The sequence below is a fragment of the Equus asinus genome, chromosome 4 (genome assembly GCF_041296235.1).
Source record: "Equus asinus isolate D_3611 breed Donkey chromosome 4, EquAss-T2T_v2, whole genome shotgun sequence".
Taxonomy (NCBI): Eukaryota; Metazoa; Chordata; class Mammalia; order Perissodactyla; family Equidae; genus Equus; species Equus asinus.
Window position 1 is genome coordinate 22,564,306 of NC_091793.1, and position 19,631 is coordinate 22,583,936.

General features: G+C 57.5%; 1 protein-coding gene across 4 annotated transcripts; it reads left to right on the top strand.

Moving 5' to 3' along the window:
- Positions 1–559: 559 nt before the first annotated feature.
- SUN2 (Sad1 and UNC84 domain containing 2) lies at positions 560–19,631 on the top strand. Of its 4 annotated transcripts, none has more exons than XM_014851293.3 (18): positions 560–818; positions 3,690–3,848; positions 4,689–4,879; positions 5,245–5,382; positions 5,988–6,083; positions 6,459–6,552; positions 7,585–7,655; positions 9,591–9,718; positions 11,740–11,994; positions 12,462–12,539; positions 13,025–13,068; positions 13,628–13,793; positions 14,148–14,369; positions 14,669–14,753; positions 15,113–15,228; positions 15,362–15,529; positions 15,876–15,968; positions 17,859–19,631. In XM_014851293.3, the coding sequence occupies exons 2-18, from the start codon at positions 3,727–3,729 to the stop codon at positions 17,970–17,972; spliced, it is 2,181 nt and encodes a 726-aa protein (XP_014706779.1). In that variant the 5' UTR covers positions 560–818; positions 3,690–3,726; the 3' UTR covers positions 17,973–19,631. The 4 variants fall into 4 exon arrangements, with proteins under 4 accessions (XP_014706779.1, XP_070362970.1, XP_014706778.1 ...); XM_070506869.1 differs by having other exon boundaries at positions 14,672–14,753; XM_014851292.3 differs by lacking the exon at positions 560–818 and adding an exon at positions 1,198–1,556.

The following is a 19,631-nucleotide window of genomic DNA, read 5'->3' on the forward strand; positions in this document are numbered from 1 at the left end:
TGACTAGGAAGACAGCTACGCATGCGCCGGCCGGCGTTCCACAAGCCTTCAACCTTCGTTTCCTGACATTCCACTAAGGGCTAACCACGTGCTACCCGGCCAGGTGGGCCCTAGGCCGGGGGTCTTCCACCTCCCCTGCTCCCCACTTCCTCAGGCCGTCCTCGGAGGCCCTGCCCCCAACCACCCAATGCCCTTAAGGTCCGGCATCCCAGCCTCGTCGAGTCAGATCGCGGAGCGCTGGACGGACGCCGCGGCCACAGAGCCGCGGGTGGGGAGGGGCGCACGAGGCAGCGCTGGGAGCGGGCTCCGGTGTTCTGAGCCGCCAGAGCCGGAGTCAAGTGCGCCGTCAGGCCAGGTCGTGACCCCGCTCACCCGCCCCAGCTGCATCCTCCCGCGGCCGCCCGTCGCCCCGAGCCCGCGGCTTCCACTCGCGGGCTCCGGACCCCGCGCGCCCGGGCGGCTGGGCCCACGCGACGGGCGGGGCGAGCGGGGGCCTTTGTGTTCAAACCGCCCAATGGGCGGCGGCCGGGGGCGGTGACGCGGGCGGGGCCTGGCCAATGGGGTGCGGCCTGTCAGCGTTGACTGACAGGCGCACACATACACAGTCGGCCACGCGCGCGCCGCCCAGCCCCACTCGCGCAGGGAGGTTGTGCGCGGGCCGCATTGTCCGCTAGTCTGCCGGCCTCGTCCCGCGCCGCCGCTCCCCGGACCCCGCGCCGAGCCCGCTCGGGGGCTTCCGACCCGGGAAGCGGGCGCGCCTGGGCGGCGCAGCGGGCCTCGGACGCCCCCGGCCCCGCACGGAGCCGCTCCGGCAGCAGGTAACAGCGAGCCGCGGGCCGCGGGCGGGCGGACGCGCGGGCCGAGGGTGGTGGGCCGGCCTCGCCCGCCTCCCCGCGCGCCCTGGGCCCAGCCTGACCCCGGGGTCATCGTCGGGCCGCTCCGGCCGGGGCCGAGCTGCCCAGGCCTGGTTCTTCCTCTCCGGCACAAGCTGGGCCAGGCTCCAGCCCCGCCCGGCGCACGCCCCTGGGCCGGTCGGGAAGGGCCAGCGCCGAGCCAAGGCCGGCCGCCCTGACTCATCGCCGCCTCCCGGCCCCCGCCCCCGGGGCTGGCCGCCCCACTGGTCAGGCCGGAGGGCGGATGTCCCAGGCGGGACTTCCCCGGGCACCTCCCCGAGAGGAGGGGAGCGAAGCCCGGGCTGCCCCAGACCGGCCCAGGGCAGTGTCTGCGTTTTCGTGCCAGTCAGGCAGTTTCCAGGGACAGGCCGTTCCCTGCCTCTGCCGCCTCCTGTCAGAACTCTGGGAATAGGAGGAAGGCCCATTTTGTTCAGTTTTTTAAAAAAGAAGCCAAACAAACGGGGCGGGAGTGTGACTTCGAGCAGAGAGGCAGGGGAGGAGCGTGGTTGGTAAAACTCTTCAGGTTCCGCCGTAGGGAATGCAGGGAGAAGGGAGTTCGCCCCTGGAGCTTTTACAGGTCCCGCGAGGGCGTGTAGTGTGAAAATGCCCCTTGGAAGATGCCCTGGATCTAGGTCAGTCTGAAGACTGGATGGGTACTGCCATGTAAGTTTGTGAGGGGGGCGTGGAAAGGTAGAGTGTAGAAAAGGATGTGGTTCAGCTCAGAAGTGGGGAGGGGTGTTTTCTTTGAGAGTTTCTTAACTGATCATGTGTGTCTGGGGAGGTATTTATTCTCATATGCAAAAGATTTAGCTCCTAGAAGCTCACTTCTTGTTTTGTTTTGGAGGATGGAGCCTTGACCTTTTTCATCTTGTGAAACCCAGGCTCAATTTGCAAACTGTTTTGTGATCTCAGGAAAGACTAAGAGACACCTCTGGAAGGGTGGAGGCGGGTGCTGACTGTTGACAGTTTTCAGCCCCCACCGGACACACACACACCTCTGAATATTTCTGTTCTCGCCAGCAGCAGCTTGAGTGCTGTATAAACACATTGCTTTGTTTCTGCCTCAGGGCGAAGGCTTCATCCACTCCAGCAGGGCACGGGTTAAGAGGAGGAGCCTGTGTGGGCATCTGGAGCTTTCAGGTGGGGAGGGCAGCCATGGGGGTGGAATTACCTTATAAGGAGAGGAGCATAGAAAAGGACTCAGGTCAACTTCCTGCTTTGGCGGCTACCAAGTGGTCCCTTTACTAACTCCGGCTAAAACCAGGGAGGGATGCCAGGTGGGCATCTTCCCTGAGAAGACGCCAATAAGACAAGATGTGAGGCTGCTTGTTTTCAGAAGAGGGCTTTCTAGAATTCTCCGGCTGGACTAACCAGACCTGCTGGTTTCTGTAGTCTGAGTCGGGATGTGTTAGTCTATGCCCACGATGCTACCCAGAGAACTAGTAATTTAAGTATCAGCCAAGAACATTAGAAGTGACAACAAGTCACACGTACTAGGGACGCTCTGGTGGGCCTCAGTATTACAATGATTTTGTGATACAGGCTGGCAAAGGCACCACGGCGAGAATCCTCCTGTTGGTAATCTGAGATTTTGAATTTGGGTTTATAGAGCTGAAAAGCTTATTAATCCTCCTCGGGTTGTAGGATGGCGCCTTTTGCCAGGTCTTTTCACTTTGGCCTCCTCTGAGTCCTCGTTATCAACTGCGGAGCCTTGATTTCCTGCCCCACTTGGGGACTCGTCCGGCGCGGACTGACTGTAGTCCCACACTGCAGCTCCACCTCCTGGTTGTGTTAGTTTAACAAATACGTGTTGTGTAACAACTCTGTCTACAGCATGTTCTGAGAATATTTGAGGCTAGAAAATACTCTAGTTGGGGACACATGACACATTCCTGAAACAACTTGAAAACTTCTAGGTGGAGTGGAAAGGCCCAGGCCCTGCCACCTGTCAGATCTGAGCTCAAACCCTGCCTCTGTCACCTCAAGCGGAGTGGCCGTGAGCAAGTCCCTGATCCTCTCAGTATCCTAGGTTCCTCCCTTATAGGGTGAGAGTAGCGATACCTCCCTTGTTCATAAGGATCAGAAATGGGTGTGTGAGGAGCCTGGTCCCCAGGAGGCATTTAACAAAGTATTTTATCATCACCGTCATCATCACATCAAGATGCACGGATGTTGCAGCACAGAAATTGCCAAAGGACTACAGCATCCAAGCCCCATTGGAATATAGGGGGTCTGCATGGAAAGGTTTTCTGGAGTCGGAGTTTGATTGGGACCCTGAATCACTGAGTACAGCCGTGAGGAAAGGAAAGCGGGTCACAGCAAAGGGAAACAGCAGAATGAGACCAGACACAGCTCTAGGGAGGGGGCAGCGTGGGGGGATGGCTGGATGGGAGGGTCTGTGCAGGGCAGCAGTGACCAAAGGCGTTCATTTAGCATCCGTTGCATGCCTATCATGTGCCACATGCTCTGCTATATGTCAAAGGTTGTGGAAGGTCCAGTTCTGGCTCTCGCGGGGCTCAGGGTCAGGTACACTAAGGGTAGAAACCTTGTGGAAAGCGCCGTGGAAGAAGCTCCCTGAGTACTAAGTGAGCCTGAGGTGGGGTGGGGCCAGCAGCCGGGGTGGGGGGTCGCTGGTGTGGGAGATGCTTCGTAAATGCCCGTCTCCCATGTCTCAGGCTGTTTGGGTTGGAGGCACAGGGAGTGGTCCTTTCGCTGGGAGGCAGTGCCATGTCTCTCCGCCCCGGGGAGGAGCTGAGAACAGCGCCACACCTCCCATGTCCTCCTTTCTCTCCCAAGACTCTCTTCAGGGGAAGGGTCCCCACCCCACCTCGTCATGTCTCGTCGAAGCCAGCGCCTCACGCGCTACTCCCAGGGTGACGATGACGGCAGCAGCAGCAGTGGAGGCAGCTCAGTGATGGGGAGCCAGAGCACCCTGTTTAAAGACAGCCCTCTCAGGTAGGGGTCGCCCCCACCCCTGCGGATCGCGCTGATCCGCAGAGCACTTGGCTCAGGCAGTTCACTGTGCAGTGTCTTCCTGCTGTGACCTTTGTGGGCAGAGATCAGACACGCGTGTCCAGTCAAGGGGGACATTCACACCTATGAGGATGCCAGGACCCAGTGCCCTTTCTTCTCCTGTTGTAAGCCAGACTGCTGCCCTCCTGTTCAGAGAACAGGAAGTGGGGAGAGGCAGCTTCAAGAATAAGCCAGGCCGGAAACCCCGAAACTGCAAGCTGGGCTCACAGGAACCCCTTCTGCTGTGGATGGGTGTGCCCGTCTGACCACCCTCCCCAGACCCACACCCTGTGTTTTTCTATCTGTGGAGCCAATGAAGAGGCCGAGGAGAGGAACAAGTCAGAGGGTCACCAGAAATGAACCAAGGCGGTTGGCCACCTGGTTGTCCTGCTCCCCTTGCAGACATGAGCACTGGATACCAGTCTCCCCTCCCCCCAGGCTTCAGCTAGCTCTAGGAGGCTGGGTTGGGTTTCCGTGGGTTGTAGAAGTTACTAATCCATTGAGAAGCATGAGAAAAACTTTGGCTTTGAAGTTAGAGACCTGGATTTGAATCCCAGCTGCATCACTTAGGGAGGCTCTCACCTGCTGCTTGTGAGATTTGGAGATAATGGGAGCAGGAGAAAGTACCTGCGCTCAGTGGCGGTAGGTAGCTGGGAGCTGTTAGTTGCCTAGCAACAAGGCCAGCCCACTCACCATAGGAGGGCACAGGCTGCAGGCTTCCAGATTCCTGGCTGGTCTCACCAGCCTGTCCCCACCTGCCCCGTCCTGGCTGATCTCCCACAGGACCTTGAAGAAGAAATCCAGCAACATGAAGCGCCTCTCCCCAGCGCCACAGCTGGGCCCCTCCTCCGACGCGCACACCTCCTACTACAGTGAGTCGGTGGTCAGGGAGTCCTACATTGGCAGCCCCCGGGCCGCCGCCCTCGCCAGGAGCTCCATCCTCGACGACCAGCTGCACGGTGACTCCTACTGGAGTGAGTGTCCTAGGCCTTTCTCCTGGGGCTTTGCCTCCTCTGGAAACTTAGGGTCCAAAATCCTCCCCGCCACTGAGTGGTTTCCTAACCACTCCTGGGCCAGAGGAGGGGCTCCCTCTCTTTGGAAACCCTTGGAAGAGCATCCAAGTGTCTGAATTCCCTGGTCCCTTTAGATGGTGACATAGCCGCATAGCTGCTCCAGGCCCAAGAGACAAGGGGGCCAGGGCCCGGCTTACCCTCCCCTGGACCCGGAGAGTGGGGAGAGGCCAAGGGCAGATTCTGGCTGTCAATTGGAGATGCTCCTCTGGAATACCCTCCTCAGAGCGTCTCTACCCCAGGAGAACCCTGCGTTCTTCCCTCCGCAGGTGAAGACCTGCGGGTAAGGAGGAGGAGAGGCACAGGCGGCACGGAGAGCAGCAAAATCAACGGGCTGGCGGAGAACAAGCTCTCGGAGGACTTCTTCGGGTCCTCCTCGGGTTACTCTTCTGAGGATGACTATGCAGGTAGGGCAGGGAGGCGGGAGCTCCTCAGGAAGACGCACCAGCAGGTTCCGGACTGCTGGGGAGGGGGCGGGAAGCCTGGGGAAGGTGCACCCGGACAGCTTGAGAGCAGTGTCTGGCCAGCACTTGGCAGACCGGCTGGGCATTCCTCCTGTGCACCATGGCACCCAGAGCCCAGGCCTGGGGTGACCCTCATCACACTGGGCTGTGATTGACCCGTCCCCACTAGTCCTTGAGCAGCCTGAGGTCAGCACGTTTGTTTGGCTCGTTTCCAGCAAACATTTTAATCTGGGGCTTCACGCATGGGAGGTGCCTGACCCCTTAGTCTAGTCCTGAACAGTGGCTGAGGGATTGCTGGTGAGGAGGAGGGTGTGGACAGGCGCTCAGGGGAAATGAAACGTCAGAAGCCTACCGTTTCATTCCTTGAGCAGACGTTGCTGACCTCCCAGGGGCCAGGCCTGCGTGCTGCTCTGGGAATGCAAAGGAGAATGACACATGGCCTCAGCTCACGGGCCACAGGAAAAGACACTTAAGTCACAGGCAGTCTCCATACCCAGGGCTCTTAAAAGTGAGGGCAGACTGAGCTGGTTTCCGCCCTTTCCCCGCAGGATACTCAGAGGTGGACCAGCGGAGCTCGGGTTCACGGTTGAGGAGCGCTGTGTCTCGGGCAGGCTCTTTTTTCTGGATGGTGGTCACTTCTCCAGGTCGGCACTGGCTATTCTGTGAAATATCGCTCCCATTCTCTACAGCAGACACTGCTTACCCGTCTCTCTGCCTGTACAGAGAGACTGTAGGCCCACTGGGGAAAGCTCATTCTGGAATAATCACTGGGAGCCAAGAGCCATGGGAACACCCTCGCTTGGAAGGGCAGGAGCAGCTGCAGAGCTGGACAGAGGGTGTTGGCAGACTGGCCGGTGGGATTAGAGGAGCTGAGTAGTAGGACAGGACAGTGGGCCACTGGCAGGTCGGGGTTCGTAGGGGCCTGGAGGACCGCAGGTGGAGAGAGAGTGGTGCTCTGAAACCATGATCTGCAGGCCGACGCTCAGGGTGACACTTAAGCTTGATGGTCCCTCTTCCAGGCCGGCTCTTCGGACTCCTGTACTGGTGGGTTGGCACCACCTGGTACCGCCTGACGACAGCTGCTTCCCTCCTCGACGTCTTCGTTTTAACCAGGTCAGTGGGGCTCTGCTTGGACAATGAGTCAGAAAGCCCCAGGCGGGAGGGCTGTACAGCATCTAAACCCGTGTCTGATCATTTCTCTGAGGGGTTCTTCCCAGTCCACTTGAAGCTTTTTTATTAGTGAGCTTGGAGTAGACGCCCCAGAGGCCCTCTACCTAGTGGAGGGTGGCACTCAGTCAGGTTTTGCTCCCCAAATTGATAGCCCTTCGGGGAGTATTCTTCAACACAGGTTCTGATTTCTTCTTGGAGGCTTCCTGCTAAATGCCAGCCCCACCCTGCCACTTATGACTCTCAGACAAGCCTGGCCTTCCTCCTGCTGGTCAGGCCTTAGGCGCCAGCCAGCAAGTGGTATTTCCCAGAAAGTTCAGCTTCCATCCGGGCCTGTGGCAATCCAGACCCAGGGTTTTCCACCTGGTCTTCAGAGGCCGTGAATAGGCACTGCCTGAGGATGTTGTGGGTTTGTCCCCCGGGCCCCTGACCCAGCTGTGCCAGGATTTAGGAACTGGCCCCTTGGCAGAGGAAAGAAGACTGAGCCAGGAAGTCAGGGTCCCTGTGGCCGTAATCCTAGTAGGGGTGGGTGGCCAGCTATGCTGAGAAGAGGGGCAAGGATGGATTCGTGTCACCAAAAAAAGGTTCCTCGTTTTTCTAAAAGAAAACATTGTTTAAGGAGTTCCATATTTTTTTCTATATTTGCTTGCTTAGAGGACCTCTATATATGAAAATTTTAGGGTTTTCAAAGACTCTTTATGTATATTATAACATCAAATGTATAAACATATATCTTATATATATTTATAACATCAATAAAATTCAGAATCAGAATTGTCCCCCTTACTCCAAGACCTGCAGGTAAAGCTCTAAAGCGTCCGGTCTGGCCCGGGCAGAACAGGACACTCGGGGCATCCCCCTTCAACTCCAGTTTAGCACCCCAGGAGAAGTCTCAAGGGGCTCCCTGAGGGGACTTAGGGGCCCTGGAGCCCTCTTGACACCTCCGCCTCCCCTGCTCTCCTCTCCCGTGCGGTCCAGGCGCTTCTCGTCCCTGAAGACGTTCCTGTGGTTCCTCTTGCTGCTGCTGCTCCTGACTGGCCTGACGTATGGTGAGCTTGGCCACTGTTGCAGGGGAAGGTGGGCCGAGCATGCCGTGCTGAGATGGGGCTGCTGAGCCGGAGGGGCCGGGCAGAGTGTGGGCGGAGGCTGGTGCTGAGCAGAAGTGTGAAAACCAGAGGGATAGCGATCGCCTGCAGGAAAGGGAAGGAGGTAGGCCAACTGGGGTCAGACTGAGGCTGAGCAGCTCCTGAGCCCTGAGCCCGAGGCCACTCCTGTCTGGCTCTCCTGGGACTTCTGCTGACCGATGCTGTGGCATTCTCAGGGTGTTCCAGTGGGTGAAAGGGAACGTGCCCCGATCCACTGATCTTGTCCTCAGTCGGGTGGCTACACTGTACCGCATGGCACATCTAGAGCATCTTTGGAGCCACTTGGGCTGGACATGCCCCAGCACAGGAGTATTGGGGTAAAAAGCAGGCACTCTGACACTGTTCTTATTAGCAGTTACTGCCCTCCATTTCAAATCAGGATGTCATCTGGGTGAGTGAATTATTGTTATAACGTCAAGTTCAATCTTTACCTATCTTTAAGATCCAAACAACAAAGTAGTGAGGAGAAGTATGCCTTTTTACACGAAGATACCTGCATTTACAAGATGCCCTACATTGTTCCAATCTCTGTCACTGGACTGTCACATTTTTTACACAGTAGTAATCATTATGTTTACACATACGTTTCGTGTTCAACTTTGCATTTGACAGTTTCACGTGAGTTTCACAATTCCACGTGAGCTGTCTCTGGCCCCCGGGCTCAGTTTTAATGATTGTACCAATTTATAATTAAACACTGTGCTTTATTTATTTTTTTGTGGAGGGTTGGTTTTATACGTTTAGCGTCTGCTCAACTTGTATTTCTTTAACACCAAAGTAGAATATTTTTCCAACAGTTGATTTCCTTTTTGTTTCCTGTTGCAAGAACAGCTTGTTCATATCCAGTGAAAACTGGGCATCGCCCTTAAATAATGACCCTTTATAATGGTATAGTGTTTTGTTCAGGAAGCACATTCCTGTGTGTTATCTGTTTAATGCAAGCTTAGCCGTCACCCTGTGGGGTTGGTGGAGCTGATCTCAGGATTGTAGCATGAGGAGGAGCGTGTGGAGAGTCTGAAAGGCAGAGGAGCACAGGGACCCGCTCAGGGAGTGCAGGACGCGGGGCGCTTTTAGAGAGTCTGACTCAAAGCCTGGTGGTCGTGTGCTGCCCGTCGCACCCGCTCTTGGTGACGATTGAGCGGCAAGTGTGCAGTCCTACCGGGATGGAGACCCCTCAGCTAATATGGCTTCTTCAGGCACCCTCACTCCCGTGCACATATGCACACACGCACACACGCACAGCTCAGGAGTAAACACGTCACAGAGAGCCCCTAAAGCAAGACGCAAGCGTCTCTGTGTGGCTGCAGCCTTGTGCTCTGTTCTGGGACCACAAGCAGCCTCTCTTAGGGGGTGTGTTCTGTGTCGGTGATTCTCAACCGTGGCAGCCCAGTAGAGTCACCTGGGGAGCTTTTCAACTCACCTACGAAGGCCCATCAGACCAATGGACTCACCCTCTGGAGGGCGGGGCCAGACACCGAGTGTTTTAAAAGCTCCCTGGGTGATTCTGATGTACCGCCTCGGCTCAGAACCACCATCAGGCCTCTGGGTTCTACCCCTGGATCATGCCTAGCTTGTTAAAGCCATTGTCTCCGAGTTTTGCCATCTACAGAATGATGAGGATTCCTGAGGGGGTGTGAGAATGCATCTGCTCTGGGATTGTCAGGTTGCTGCCTCAGCATCATGGGAACCTTCATCCCTGTACCGCCTTCTGGCGGGAGCACAGTTCACGTGGATGAGATGGGCTGTTGATAACCGATGTTGGTTAGGCTGCCATCCTCACCGCTGTGTACCTCCTTGTATGGCCCCCGGCCCGGGTAACCACCTCTCCCCTGTGTACAGGTGCGTGGTATTTCTACCCCTACTGGCTGCAGACGTTCCACCCCGCCGTGGTTTCCTGGTGGGCAGGGAAGGGCAACAGCCAGCAGCATGAGGTGTGGGAGTCCAGAGAGTCATCCCCACAGTTCCAGGTGAGTGTCTGAGGGTCACGGGCCTCCCTCAGCCTGTGTTTGAGGTTGGTCTGCCTGCTCTTACACCTATGTGCAACCCTGAAGAGATGCTCTTCCAGCAGGGGCGCTGTCTCATCTCCCAGGACACCCCGTTCTCTACTGTCTGGGGTGCAGGTATTGGGGAGCTGGTTTGCCTCTGCCTAAGTGTGACTCAGAACTGTCCCAAAGTTCAGAAGCACAGAAAACGGAAGGAAGAGGCATCCGACACATTGTCTTATCTACTTTGTTCCTTTTCAATATAATTTCACTAGTATTTACTGAGCACCTTCTATGAGTAAGGTAATATGTTGCTCAGTCACTTGTTACCACAAATAAACTACCCCTAAGATCAGGGCTTTAAAACTACAAGCATCTGGTTAGCTCATGAGGCTGGGGGTCCTCTGGGTGGCTCTCTGGTCTGAGCAAGGGTGGCTGATCTTGGCTGGGCTCCCTGTGTGTCTGCAGTTGGCTGGGTCGGCGGGCAGGCTGGTCTAGGCCTTGCCTGGGCAGCTGTGCTCCCCATGTCCTTTTGTTGTCCAGCAGGCTAGCCCAGGCTCGTTCTTACAGCCGCCAGGCAAGGTTCCAGGAGAGCCGAATCAGGCTGGAACTTGAGGCCTCACTTCGGAACTAGCACACTGTCACTTCCGCCATGTTCTATTGGCCAAAGCAAATCTCAGGGCCAGTCCAGGTTCAGGGAGGGGGAAATAGACTCCCCCTCTCAGTGAGAGCACCTGCGAGGCCACACTGCAGAGGGTGCAGATGCAGGGAGGAGGGGGGACAGAGGCCATTTTTGCAATCTGCCAGAGGCTAAAGATGGATCAGGCCAGCTGTGCTCTCAGGAGCCTGCAGGTGCAAGCCTACAGTTACCCAGAATGCTGTGCACAGGTCCTGGGGTCCACCGTGAAAAGATAAAACTCTCTGTCCCCTAATTATAGTTTTTGAACTTTGCCAGCATCCTGTTGAATTTAATTTGGTATCACATTTTAAACCATTTATTTTGATGGATATTACTTTCCTGACCATGATCTTATTATTTCATAAAATAATGACATGTTCTGGCATCCGTAACTTTTCCTTTTTTAATCATTATTAAAGACAATAAATACAGTTCAATTTCAAGACCACCTTTTCTGTAAAATGGGGGAAGTAAAGAATGAATATATCTTTATGTTTTCTTACTTTTGATAAAGACATTAATAGAAATAGTTGCCTGATTGGGAGGGGGTGGCAGTGAGGGCCCTGGGCCGATGGGGGCAGAGGTCAGGAGCATGACTTCTGCTGTTTGTCTGTTTGCTTTTTGAGTCGTGCAAACACACTGCCTATTTAAAAAATTGAATTTTTAAAAATCAGGAGCAACCTCTGCACTCAGTAGGTCCCTGCCCTTTAATCGACAGTTGACAAACAGTTGACAAATTTCTCCTGGCAAAAGTTTTTGTTGCTAAGCAAACAAGGTTCTCAAAATTCATGGCATGTTATCATATGCCACCCTCAAGTCCAAATGACTTTTCTGTCTTTGCTGTGGGGCATCCAGTTAAAGAGGAAAAAGCCTTTTCAGATTATTTGGTCTTTTAGCCATAGTTATGTATGGAAGGAGTGGAAGCTGGTGAAAGTCAGCAGCTGAACTCGTGGCCCCTGGCTCTTGCGCATACGTGCCTGCGTAGGAGAGAGAAGGGGGTGGGCTCAGCCCAGCAGGTCATCTTGTGCTCCAGGTCCTCTTTTTGGACTGCCCTCCGTTCGGACCCTCTTCCTGGAGGGCGCTCTGTGCCCTCTCCCCTGGCCCACACTCACTCTGGCTTTGGGATCAGACCCTTCCCAGCCCCATGTATCCTGGCACCGCACCTGCCTGCTGAGGTACTCACCTCCCTGCAGGGCAGAGGCTGTCCTGCGGCCTCAGGGCCACCGTGCATTTGCATTTGGGTGTTCCCGTCGCTTTCTCTGCAGCCCCATCCTCAGGAGGCACTGTTGTCGCAGACCCTCACCTCTGGCTTCCCCCCACCCGCCAGGCTGAGCAGCGCCTTCTGTCCCGGGTGCACTCTCTGGAGCGGCGCTTGGAAGCTCTTGCTGCCGAGTTCTCCTCCAACTGGCAGAAGGAGGCCATGCGGCTGGAACGCTTGGAGCTGCGGCAAGGGGCTGCGGGGCAGGGAGGCAGCGGCAGCCTGAGCCACGAGGACACCCTGGGGCTCCTGGAGGGGCTGGTGAGCCGCCGGGAGGCTGCCCTGAAGGAGGACTTCCGCAGGGACACTGCTGCCCGGATCCAGGTGGGGAGAGGGGCTGCTGTCTCAGGGTGGAAGCTGAGTGTCACGTGTGGGTGATGCTGTGGGTGCGTGGGCTGGAGGGGGCGAGGGCCCGTACACTGAGATGAGAGAAACAGAAGGGTGTCATTTGGGGTCAGATAGCTCTGCCACTTGGCAGTTACTCACTGTCTCTAAGGTTCAGTTTCCTCCTCTTTAAAATGGAGACTCTCCCATCTGCCCCCGGGCCTGCCCCTGGTTGTGAGAATGTGAGATGGTAAAGTGCCTGGGACAGTGCCCGACACCATGTGGGCGTGCAGCAAAGATCCAGAGGAGTCGCACGCATTTCCAAGAGGCACTGTAGCAGAGAGGCTGGGAGCTGAAGTTTGCAATCCAACGGGCCTGGTTCCAGTTCCAGTTACGCCACGCACTGGCTGTAAGGGGCCCTCTGAGCGCTGGTAGAATCCTCAGCCTCCCTCCTTCCTGCCCGACAGGAAGAACTGGTTACCCTGAGAGCAGAACACCAACAAGACTTAGAGGACCTCTTCAAGAAGATTGTCCAGGCCTCCCAGGTCAGTGGGCTTGGGGGCACTGGGGGCCCACACTGGGGCCCGGATCCAGTTCAACCTCGTTCTTGGGCTGAGCGACCTTGGACCCCTGGCCCCTCTCCAAGGGCCTGCTTAGACATAGAACGGGGAGCAGGGGTGTGTGGTCTCCTGACTGCTGCTTGAGCCGAGCTCCGCTGGCCTGGAGGGCTGTGTAGGGAGCAGGGGGAGTGGGCTTGAGGACAGGAGGGGCTACCTTCAAACATGCTGCTGTCTGGGTGTAACATGCCGAGCGAAGGAGTGAACGTGTCAGTGCCTGAGTGTGCCAGATACGGGGTGGACTCTCGTGAGGCCTCACCAGGAGGCCAGTGTGACATTTGCTTGAGGAATTGGGAGACCCTAGGGTGGCGATGTTGTTCAGCAAAGACCCCAAGAGGGAAAGAGCCTGCTCTGGGAGACTGATGGCTCTGAGCCTGACATTTCTTGTCTTTGTCCCTTCTTCCTGCTTACAGGAGTCTGAGGCTCAACTCCAGCAGCTGAAGTCCGAATGGCAACGGTAATGGGCGCTGCCATCCGGCCCAGGCCTGCCCCTCCCCCCACCTCCCCGCACCCCCTCCCCTGGCAGGACTGGCTAGCAGACGCCCAGGGCAGAGTTCTGGTTGTGCTCCAAGCAGGGAGGGGGATGGCTGAAACCCAGCTCAAGACCACGGGCCTAGAGCCTGTCCTTGAGGTGCAGTGGGAGTTGGGGGGCACTGCAGGAGCACTGGGATCCGTGGGCTCGTTTATAGGCACACCATCTCTTCAGTACAACCTCATGCCCCAGACGTCCATACGTGTCGAGGATGTGAGAGGCTGAGGCAGAGTGAATCATGGATGTGGGCTTAGAGAAAGAACAGGATAAGAATTAGCGCCGGGGGATAGGCAAGCCAGTTCGTCAGCACCGGGCTGTGTTCTACAGCCAGAGTCTCCGAGAGCAGGCCTTGCATTCACGTATGGGTGGTGGCTGGGCACACACCCACGTATCAGGAGCCGACTAGGGCATCCTGTTGTTTTCCTCGGCATGTCCTTACCCCTCACCAGAGATCCAAGGCTTCCTCTTCTCTCTCTGGGAGTAGGATGACGCAGGAGTCCTTCCGGGAGAACTCCATGAAGGAGCTGGGGCGGCTGGAGGGCCAGCTGGCTGGCCTGCGGCAGGAGCTGGCAGCCCTGACCCTGAAGCAGAGCTCGGTGGTGGACCAAGTGGACCTGCTGCCCCAGCAGATCCAGGCCGTGCGGGACGACGTGAGTTGGAACCATCCAACCCCCTGCTGAATACCCCCTGCTCTGAGACGGCCCATCCTGGGAGTCTGCACAGCAAAGAGCTTCTTGCCCCTGCAGCCTGTTAGTCTCACAAGCCCCCTGCTCTGGACTTGGCACGGATGTTGGCTCTCTTTGACAGGAGTTCCTCCTGTTTTTTCTATCAATAACGTGGAGCGTTGTTCATAGCTCTTTCCTCCGTGTGGCTCCCCCTTGGAAGCATGCACTCCTTCCCTACCCCCTGTACCCAAGCCAGGCGCTGCCCTGTCCTGGCCCCTGCCATAGCAGCTCCCGCTGTCCCTGCCAGCCTCCCAGAGTGACACCTTTCTCCGTCCCTAGGTGGAGTCTCAGTTCCCTGCCTGGGTCAGTCAGTTCCTTCTCCGAGGTGGGGGAACCCGCGCTGGGCTCCTTCAGCGAGAGGAGATACAAGCGCAGCTGCAGGAGCTGGAAAGCAAGATCCTCGCCCACATGGCTGAGATGCAGGGCAAGTCGGCGAGGGAGGCCGCAGCCAGCCTGGGGCTGACGCTGCAGAAGGAAGGTGTAATCGGGGTCACAGAGGAGGTGAGGGCCGCATGCCCCCAGACACCCCTTCCCCCCACTGCCCTCCTCCCCGAGGGCTATAGACCCGCACAGTCCCACACTGCTGCTCCCTGGCATATTCCAGGAGCTAAGTGACGTGCAGGAGACTCTGGTGTTTGCTTGGGGCTGGTATGGGAGGGTGGAGGTCTGCCAGGGGCGATGGCGTGTGTGCCCGGACACCAATGTGGTGTGAGCACAGGAGGAGTCAGTCCAGGGCTTCCTGGCCCCTGGCAGCACGAGGCTGCTTCCCGTCCCAACTGCTCTGGGCGCCTGTGTTTTAGCAGGTGCACCGCATTGTAAAGCAGGCCCTGAAGCGCTACAGCGAGGACCGCATCGGGATGGTGGACTACGCGCTGGAATCGGGAGGTGCGTGCGCCGCTCTCCTCTGCCACACTCCGGTCCCTGCCCTGGCCAGGCCCTGGATCTGCTGGGGCAGCCGTGGTGCTAGGCAAACAAGTCATCAACCTGGAATTCACAACAAAGACAGGCGACGGCTTGGAGAAGTCGGGACGTACCGAGGCTGTTTACAGCTGCTCTGTGGTCTGGGTTGGGGTACAGACGGGGCCTGGGGCATCTGCCCTCCACCCTCAGCAGGAGGTGGGCAATAGCAGCCCCTTCTTAGGGTCTCCTGGCTGGCAAGCTGAACTGGTTGTGTGGGGCTGGGTCTTCCTCCCTGGCTGGTGTCCAGCTCCAGGTGCCCACACTGCCTTCCTTTCCCGTCTCAGGGGCCAGTGTCATCAGTACCCGGTGCTCCGAGACCTACGAGACCAAGACGGCCCTCCTCAGCCTCTTTGGCATCCCCCTGTGGTACCACTCGCAGTCGCCCCGAGTCATTCTCCAGGTAGGCACCCAGCGAGAGCAGCACGGGCCCTGAGCACGCAGAGTCGCCTGTGTAACCAGGTCAGCGGGAGCTGCGCTCAGGGCGGGCTGTCTTCACCACGAGCCCTGTGCTGACCCGACTTTCTTCCCCTCAGCCAGACGTGCACCCAGGCAACTGCTGGGCCTTCCAGGGGCCCCAGGGCTTTGCTGTGGTTCGCCTTTCTGCCCGCATCCGCCCCACTGCTGTCACCTTAGAGCATGTGCCCAAGTCCTTGTCGCCGAACAGCACCATCTCCAGTGCCCCCAAGGACTTCGCCATCTTCGTGAGTATCCCGCTGGTGTGGGGCCGGAGGGGCTGTAGGAGGACCCTGTAGGTCTCCCCTGAGGATAAAGTTGGGGTTATTGGCGGATTTGGAAGAGATGGCGCCGGGGTGGGAAATGGCACTTCGGTCCCAGTTACCTCAGGCTACAGAGGAAGAAAGCAAGGCCCAGGGAGTTAGGTGACTTGTCACAGAGCACACAGCAGCCCTGGGTCCAGTGCACAGGCCTCTGCCGTCCCGCCAGGGTGGGAGGCGACCAGTGTGGGAGCAGGAGGGTGGGTTTCCTCCCCGGGTGGCCAGCACATGTCTAAGAGCAGGGTCTTCCCTCCATCCTTCACTCTCTTTTCAGGGCTTTGATGAAGACCTGCAGCAGGAAGGGACACTCCTTGGCCAGTTCACCTATGACCAGGATGGGGAGCCCATTCAGACATTCTATTTTCAGGTACAGGATTCTGCTGCGCCAGCAGCGGTGGCACATTCACTTTCCCGTCCATTCGGCAGACGTTTTCCAGAGCAGCACCTGTGCCAGGCACTGGGGGTTCAGAGCAAGAAACTGCCCCTGCCCTCAGGCCCTGCCCTCCCACAGGTCAAGGTGTGGAATGAGACAGCTGTCCAAGTGGCGTGGGAGAGGCGCCACGCAGATGTCAGCTCAGGGGAGGGGCCCCTTCCAGATGGGGAGGGTTGGGCAAGGCTGCCTGGAAAGGACAGGTGGCTGAGGGAGCGTGGCCCAGCTGGGCCTCGGGCAGTGCAGTGTGGGCCACTGAGGGAGGCCTCTTGCCTCAACTTGAGTGGGCATTAGTCTCCTGGGTCCTTGTTAGAAATGCAGATTCCCAGTCTCCACCCCAAGAGACCCATTCCTTAGGGCCGATGGGGCCCAGGAACCTGTGTTCTGACCGACAGCCCAGATGAATCCGAGGCAGGTGGCCTGAGAGCGACACCAGCGGTGAGGAGTTGGAATACACCTAGTGTGAGGGATTACATGAGTGGGGGTCGTGAGAGGTGGTGAAGGGACAGTGGCAGGAAGAGAGACCAGAGGCAGGCCTGGTTACCAGGCCAAAGAATTTCAGCCTTCAGGGCTAGGCAGGGTGGGGGTGGGCCTTGCCCTGTTCTAAGCAGAGAAGTGACCACATGACGTGCATTGTAGTCAGATCACTGTGACTGCGTGTAAATGGTGCATGTGAGGGCGACATGCCTGGAGACAGGGCGATGGAGCAGGCAGTGGCTGCGGAGAAGCAGGTCCAGGGAGAGGGTGCTGGGAGTGAGGATAGGGAGAGGCGGTGGGATGCACAATTGAGAGCACCATGGGTGTCAGGTTGGAGGGGAGCAGGGGGGTGAGGACGGAGAGGCTACTGCAGAGCGGGGAGCAGGTCTGGCTACCGAGTTTGAGGCGCCCATGGGCCAGTCGCGGGGACTGGATATACAGCCTGAGCTGTCAGCTCCGAGGCGATAACTGAGCCGTGGGAGGGGTGGGGATTTCTCAGGCTGTGTGCAGACTGAGCCTTTATGAGAGGGTGGAGGACAAGAGGCTGAGTAGGAAGGGAGAGCGGGAGAGCACTGTGCCTGTGGCATCAAACGAGTTGAGATTTGCTCCAAAAACCGGCTCCAAAATTGTGGCTTAGGGGCTGGGCCCATGGCCGAGTGGTTAAGTTCGCATGCTCCGCTTTGGCAGCCCAGGGTTTCGCTGGTTCGGATCCTGGGTGCAGACATGGCATTGCTCATCAGGCCATGCTGAGGCGGTGTCCCACGTGCCACAACCAGAAGGACCCACAACTAAAATATACAACTATGTACCAGGGGGCTTTGGGGAGAGAAAGCAGAGAATTAATAAAAAGAAGACTGGCAACAGTTGTTAGCTCATGTGCCAATCTTAAAAAAAAAAAAAAAGCGCTTTGAGCATAGAGGACAGAGGCCTGATGGGAACTTAAGAAATTGTGCTTAATTTGTAAAGGGATTCTTTTCCAACATTGACATTTATCAAACTCTCCATGAAGCAGCTCCTCCACTGACCATGGCAGAGAGCTGCTGTGAACCTGGCAGTTTAGGGTGAGTTGTGCTGGTGCTCGGCTATGAGGCCATCTGGATGTGGCTGTGGGCCGGGCCCAGTGCACCCTCCTGGGGGTCAGTGGCCCCTGTAGGACCTTGGAAGGCCCAGGGGCTCCTTGGCCCACCAGCTGGAAACTGCTCCAGGGTCTGAAGATGGGAGCTTTGAAGTCTAGTCCTCTGCAGAGACCCAGGCGAGGGCGCTGGGCCTTCGGGGCGGCTGTCTGCCCTCCCGCCTGCTGCCCGAGAGGTCTGAGGACTGACACTCTGAACCCGTTTCTTCTCTACCCAGGATCCTAAAATGGCCACGTACCAGGTGGTGGAGCTGCGGATCCTGACTAACTGGGGCCACCCCGAGTACACCTGCATCTACCGCTTCAGGGTGCACGGGGAGCCCGCCCACTAGGCCGCCTCTGTGCCACTGCCAGCCAGCTGGGAGGCCAGCTCCTCTCCGCATGCGCCCCCTCTGGGAGTGGGTGAGCAGCAGCCCTGCCACTCTCCCCCACACGCTTGATCAGTGCACTGACTTCCCGGAGCGGGAACCCCTGCCCAGTGGGGATGAGAAGGAACGTGCAGGCTCTCCTAGCAACAGGGCGGCTTGAGGTGGATGGCAGGCTCCAGCGTCTTTTCATTCTTTGTTCTCCTCGTGCCAGCACCGGGCATCTACCTCCTCCTCCTGGGAGGGTGTATATATGTAGCATATCATGGGGGACTGAGAGGCAGGGAGAGGGGATGAGTGAACATGTTCCAGCGAAGGTGGGGAGACCGGACTGCCCCTTACCCCTGGTGGAGGGCTGGCACACGGGAACTGCTGTTGGGAGGTGTGCGAATGACGCAGGTGCCAAAGCTCTAGGTGGGACAAGCTAGGGCCTGGGGCAGGCAAGCTACCTGTCCCCAGGCAGGGAGGGGAGGCCCTCTGGAAGGAGAGTACAGGTTGGGACTGGGCCCCAGGCAGGAAGCTCCTGGGAGACGGCAGCTGGGCTCTTCCAGAAAGCTAGTGCCATCAACCTAGGGGAGCTTGGCCCACAGTGTGCCTGAAGGACTTCTATAAGCTGTGTTTGTCCCAGGTTGAGGTGGGCCGTAGGGCTTCTTGTACCGTAGAGGGTCTGGCTCCTCTGAGCCTCAGGGCTGCTACCTGTGTGACCCTGAGGGGCCCAGGGGCCAGCCCTGTAAGATTCCCCTCTGCCGGGGACAGTAGCTGCGTTCTCTCTCCTGATGATGAGACTGGGGCCCACTCTGCTCCCCATTCCTGCTAGGGCTTGCCCTCCCCTAGGGTGCAGGGACCTCAGACCTGTCTGAGGCCATAAGCATCTGGGATCAGCTGAAAGGGTGGAGAGCAAGGGATGGCCTGGGCTCTTGTGGTCCAGTGACAATGATGACCTGTTCAGGGTGTCATGGTGGGAGGAGGTCTGTCTGCACTGTGGGCCCTGCCCCCCCCCCATCCCAATCAGGTCCCTGATGTAAGGGGCCTTAACTCTCAGCCACCCCCCTGGGGCCCTTTCAGCTCTTGCTCAATTCTGTTTCCTTTCTATGTTTCCTTTCTAGGTTGTTTTCTATGGGGGACAGTCAGGTGGGGGGCTGGGGGAGGAGGCTGGGTAGGGAAGGGGCCTAAGGGGGGCGCTTTTAGACCTAGTAGGCCCTGCTGTATTATGTATATATTTTTCAAGGTCTTTTTTAACTGAAAAGCTAAAGGCTTGATTCCTAGCCCCGTTCTGTGGGGCACTGGGTGACTTCAGTTCCTTGTAACCTGGCTGCCACAGGGGCTCGGGGCACTGGTTCTAGCCATGTGGTTGGTTCCAGCCTGTGGGAAGGGGGCAGAAGTGGCTGCTGTGCAGGCAGGTGCCCTGAAGAGCAGGGCTGGGCCCCGGCTGGGGCTGGGGTGGAGGCGAGGCTGCGGCCACCTGTGGTCCTCCAGCACGGGCCTCGGCACAGCCCCTGCCCCGGACAACCAGGTTTTGTTTTGCGCTCTCCTGTCACAAATGCTGCACTATTGGTTCTTAATTTTTTATCTCCAGATTCTAATTTATGCCTATGCAAAAAATAAATTATGCCCAGGATTAATGGA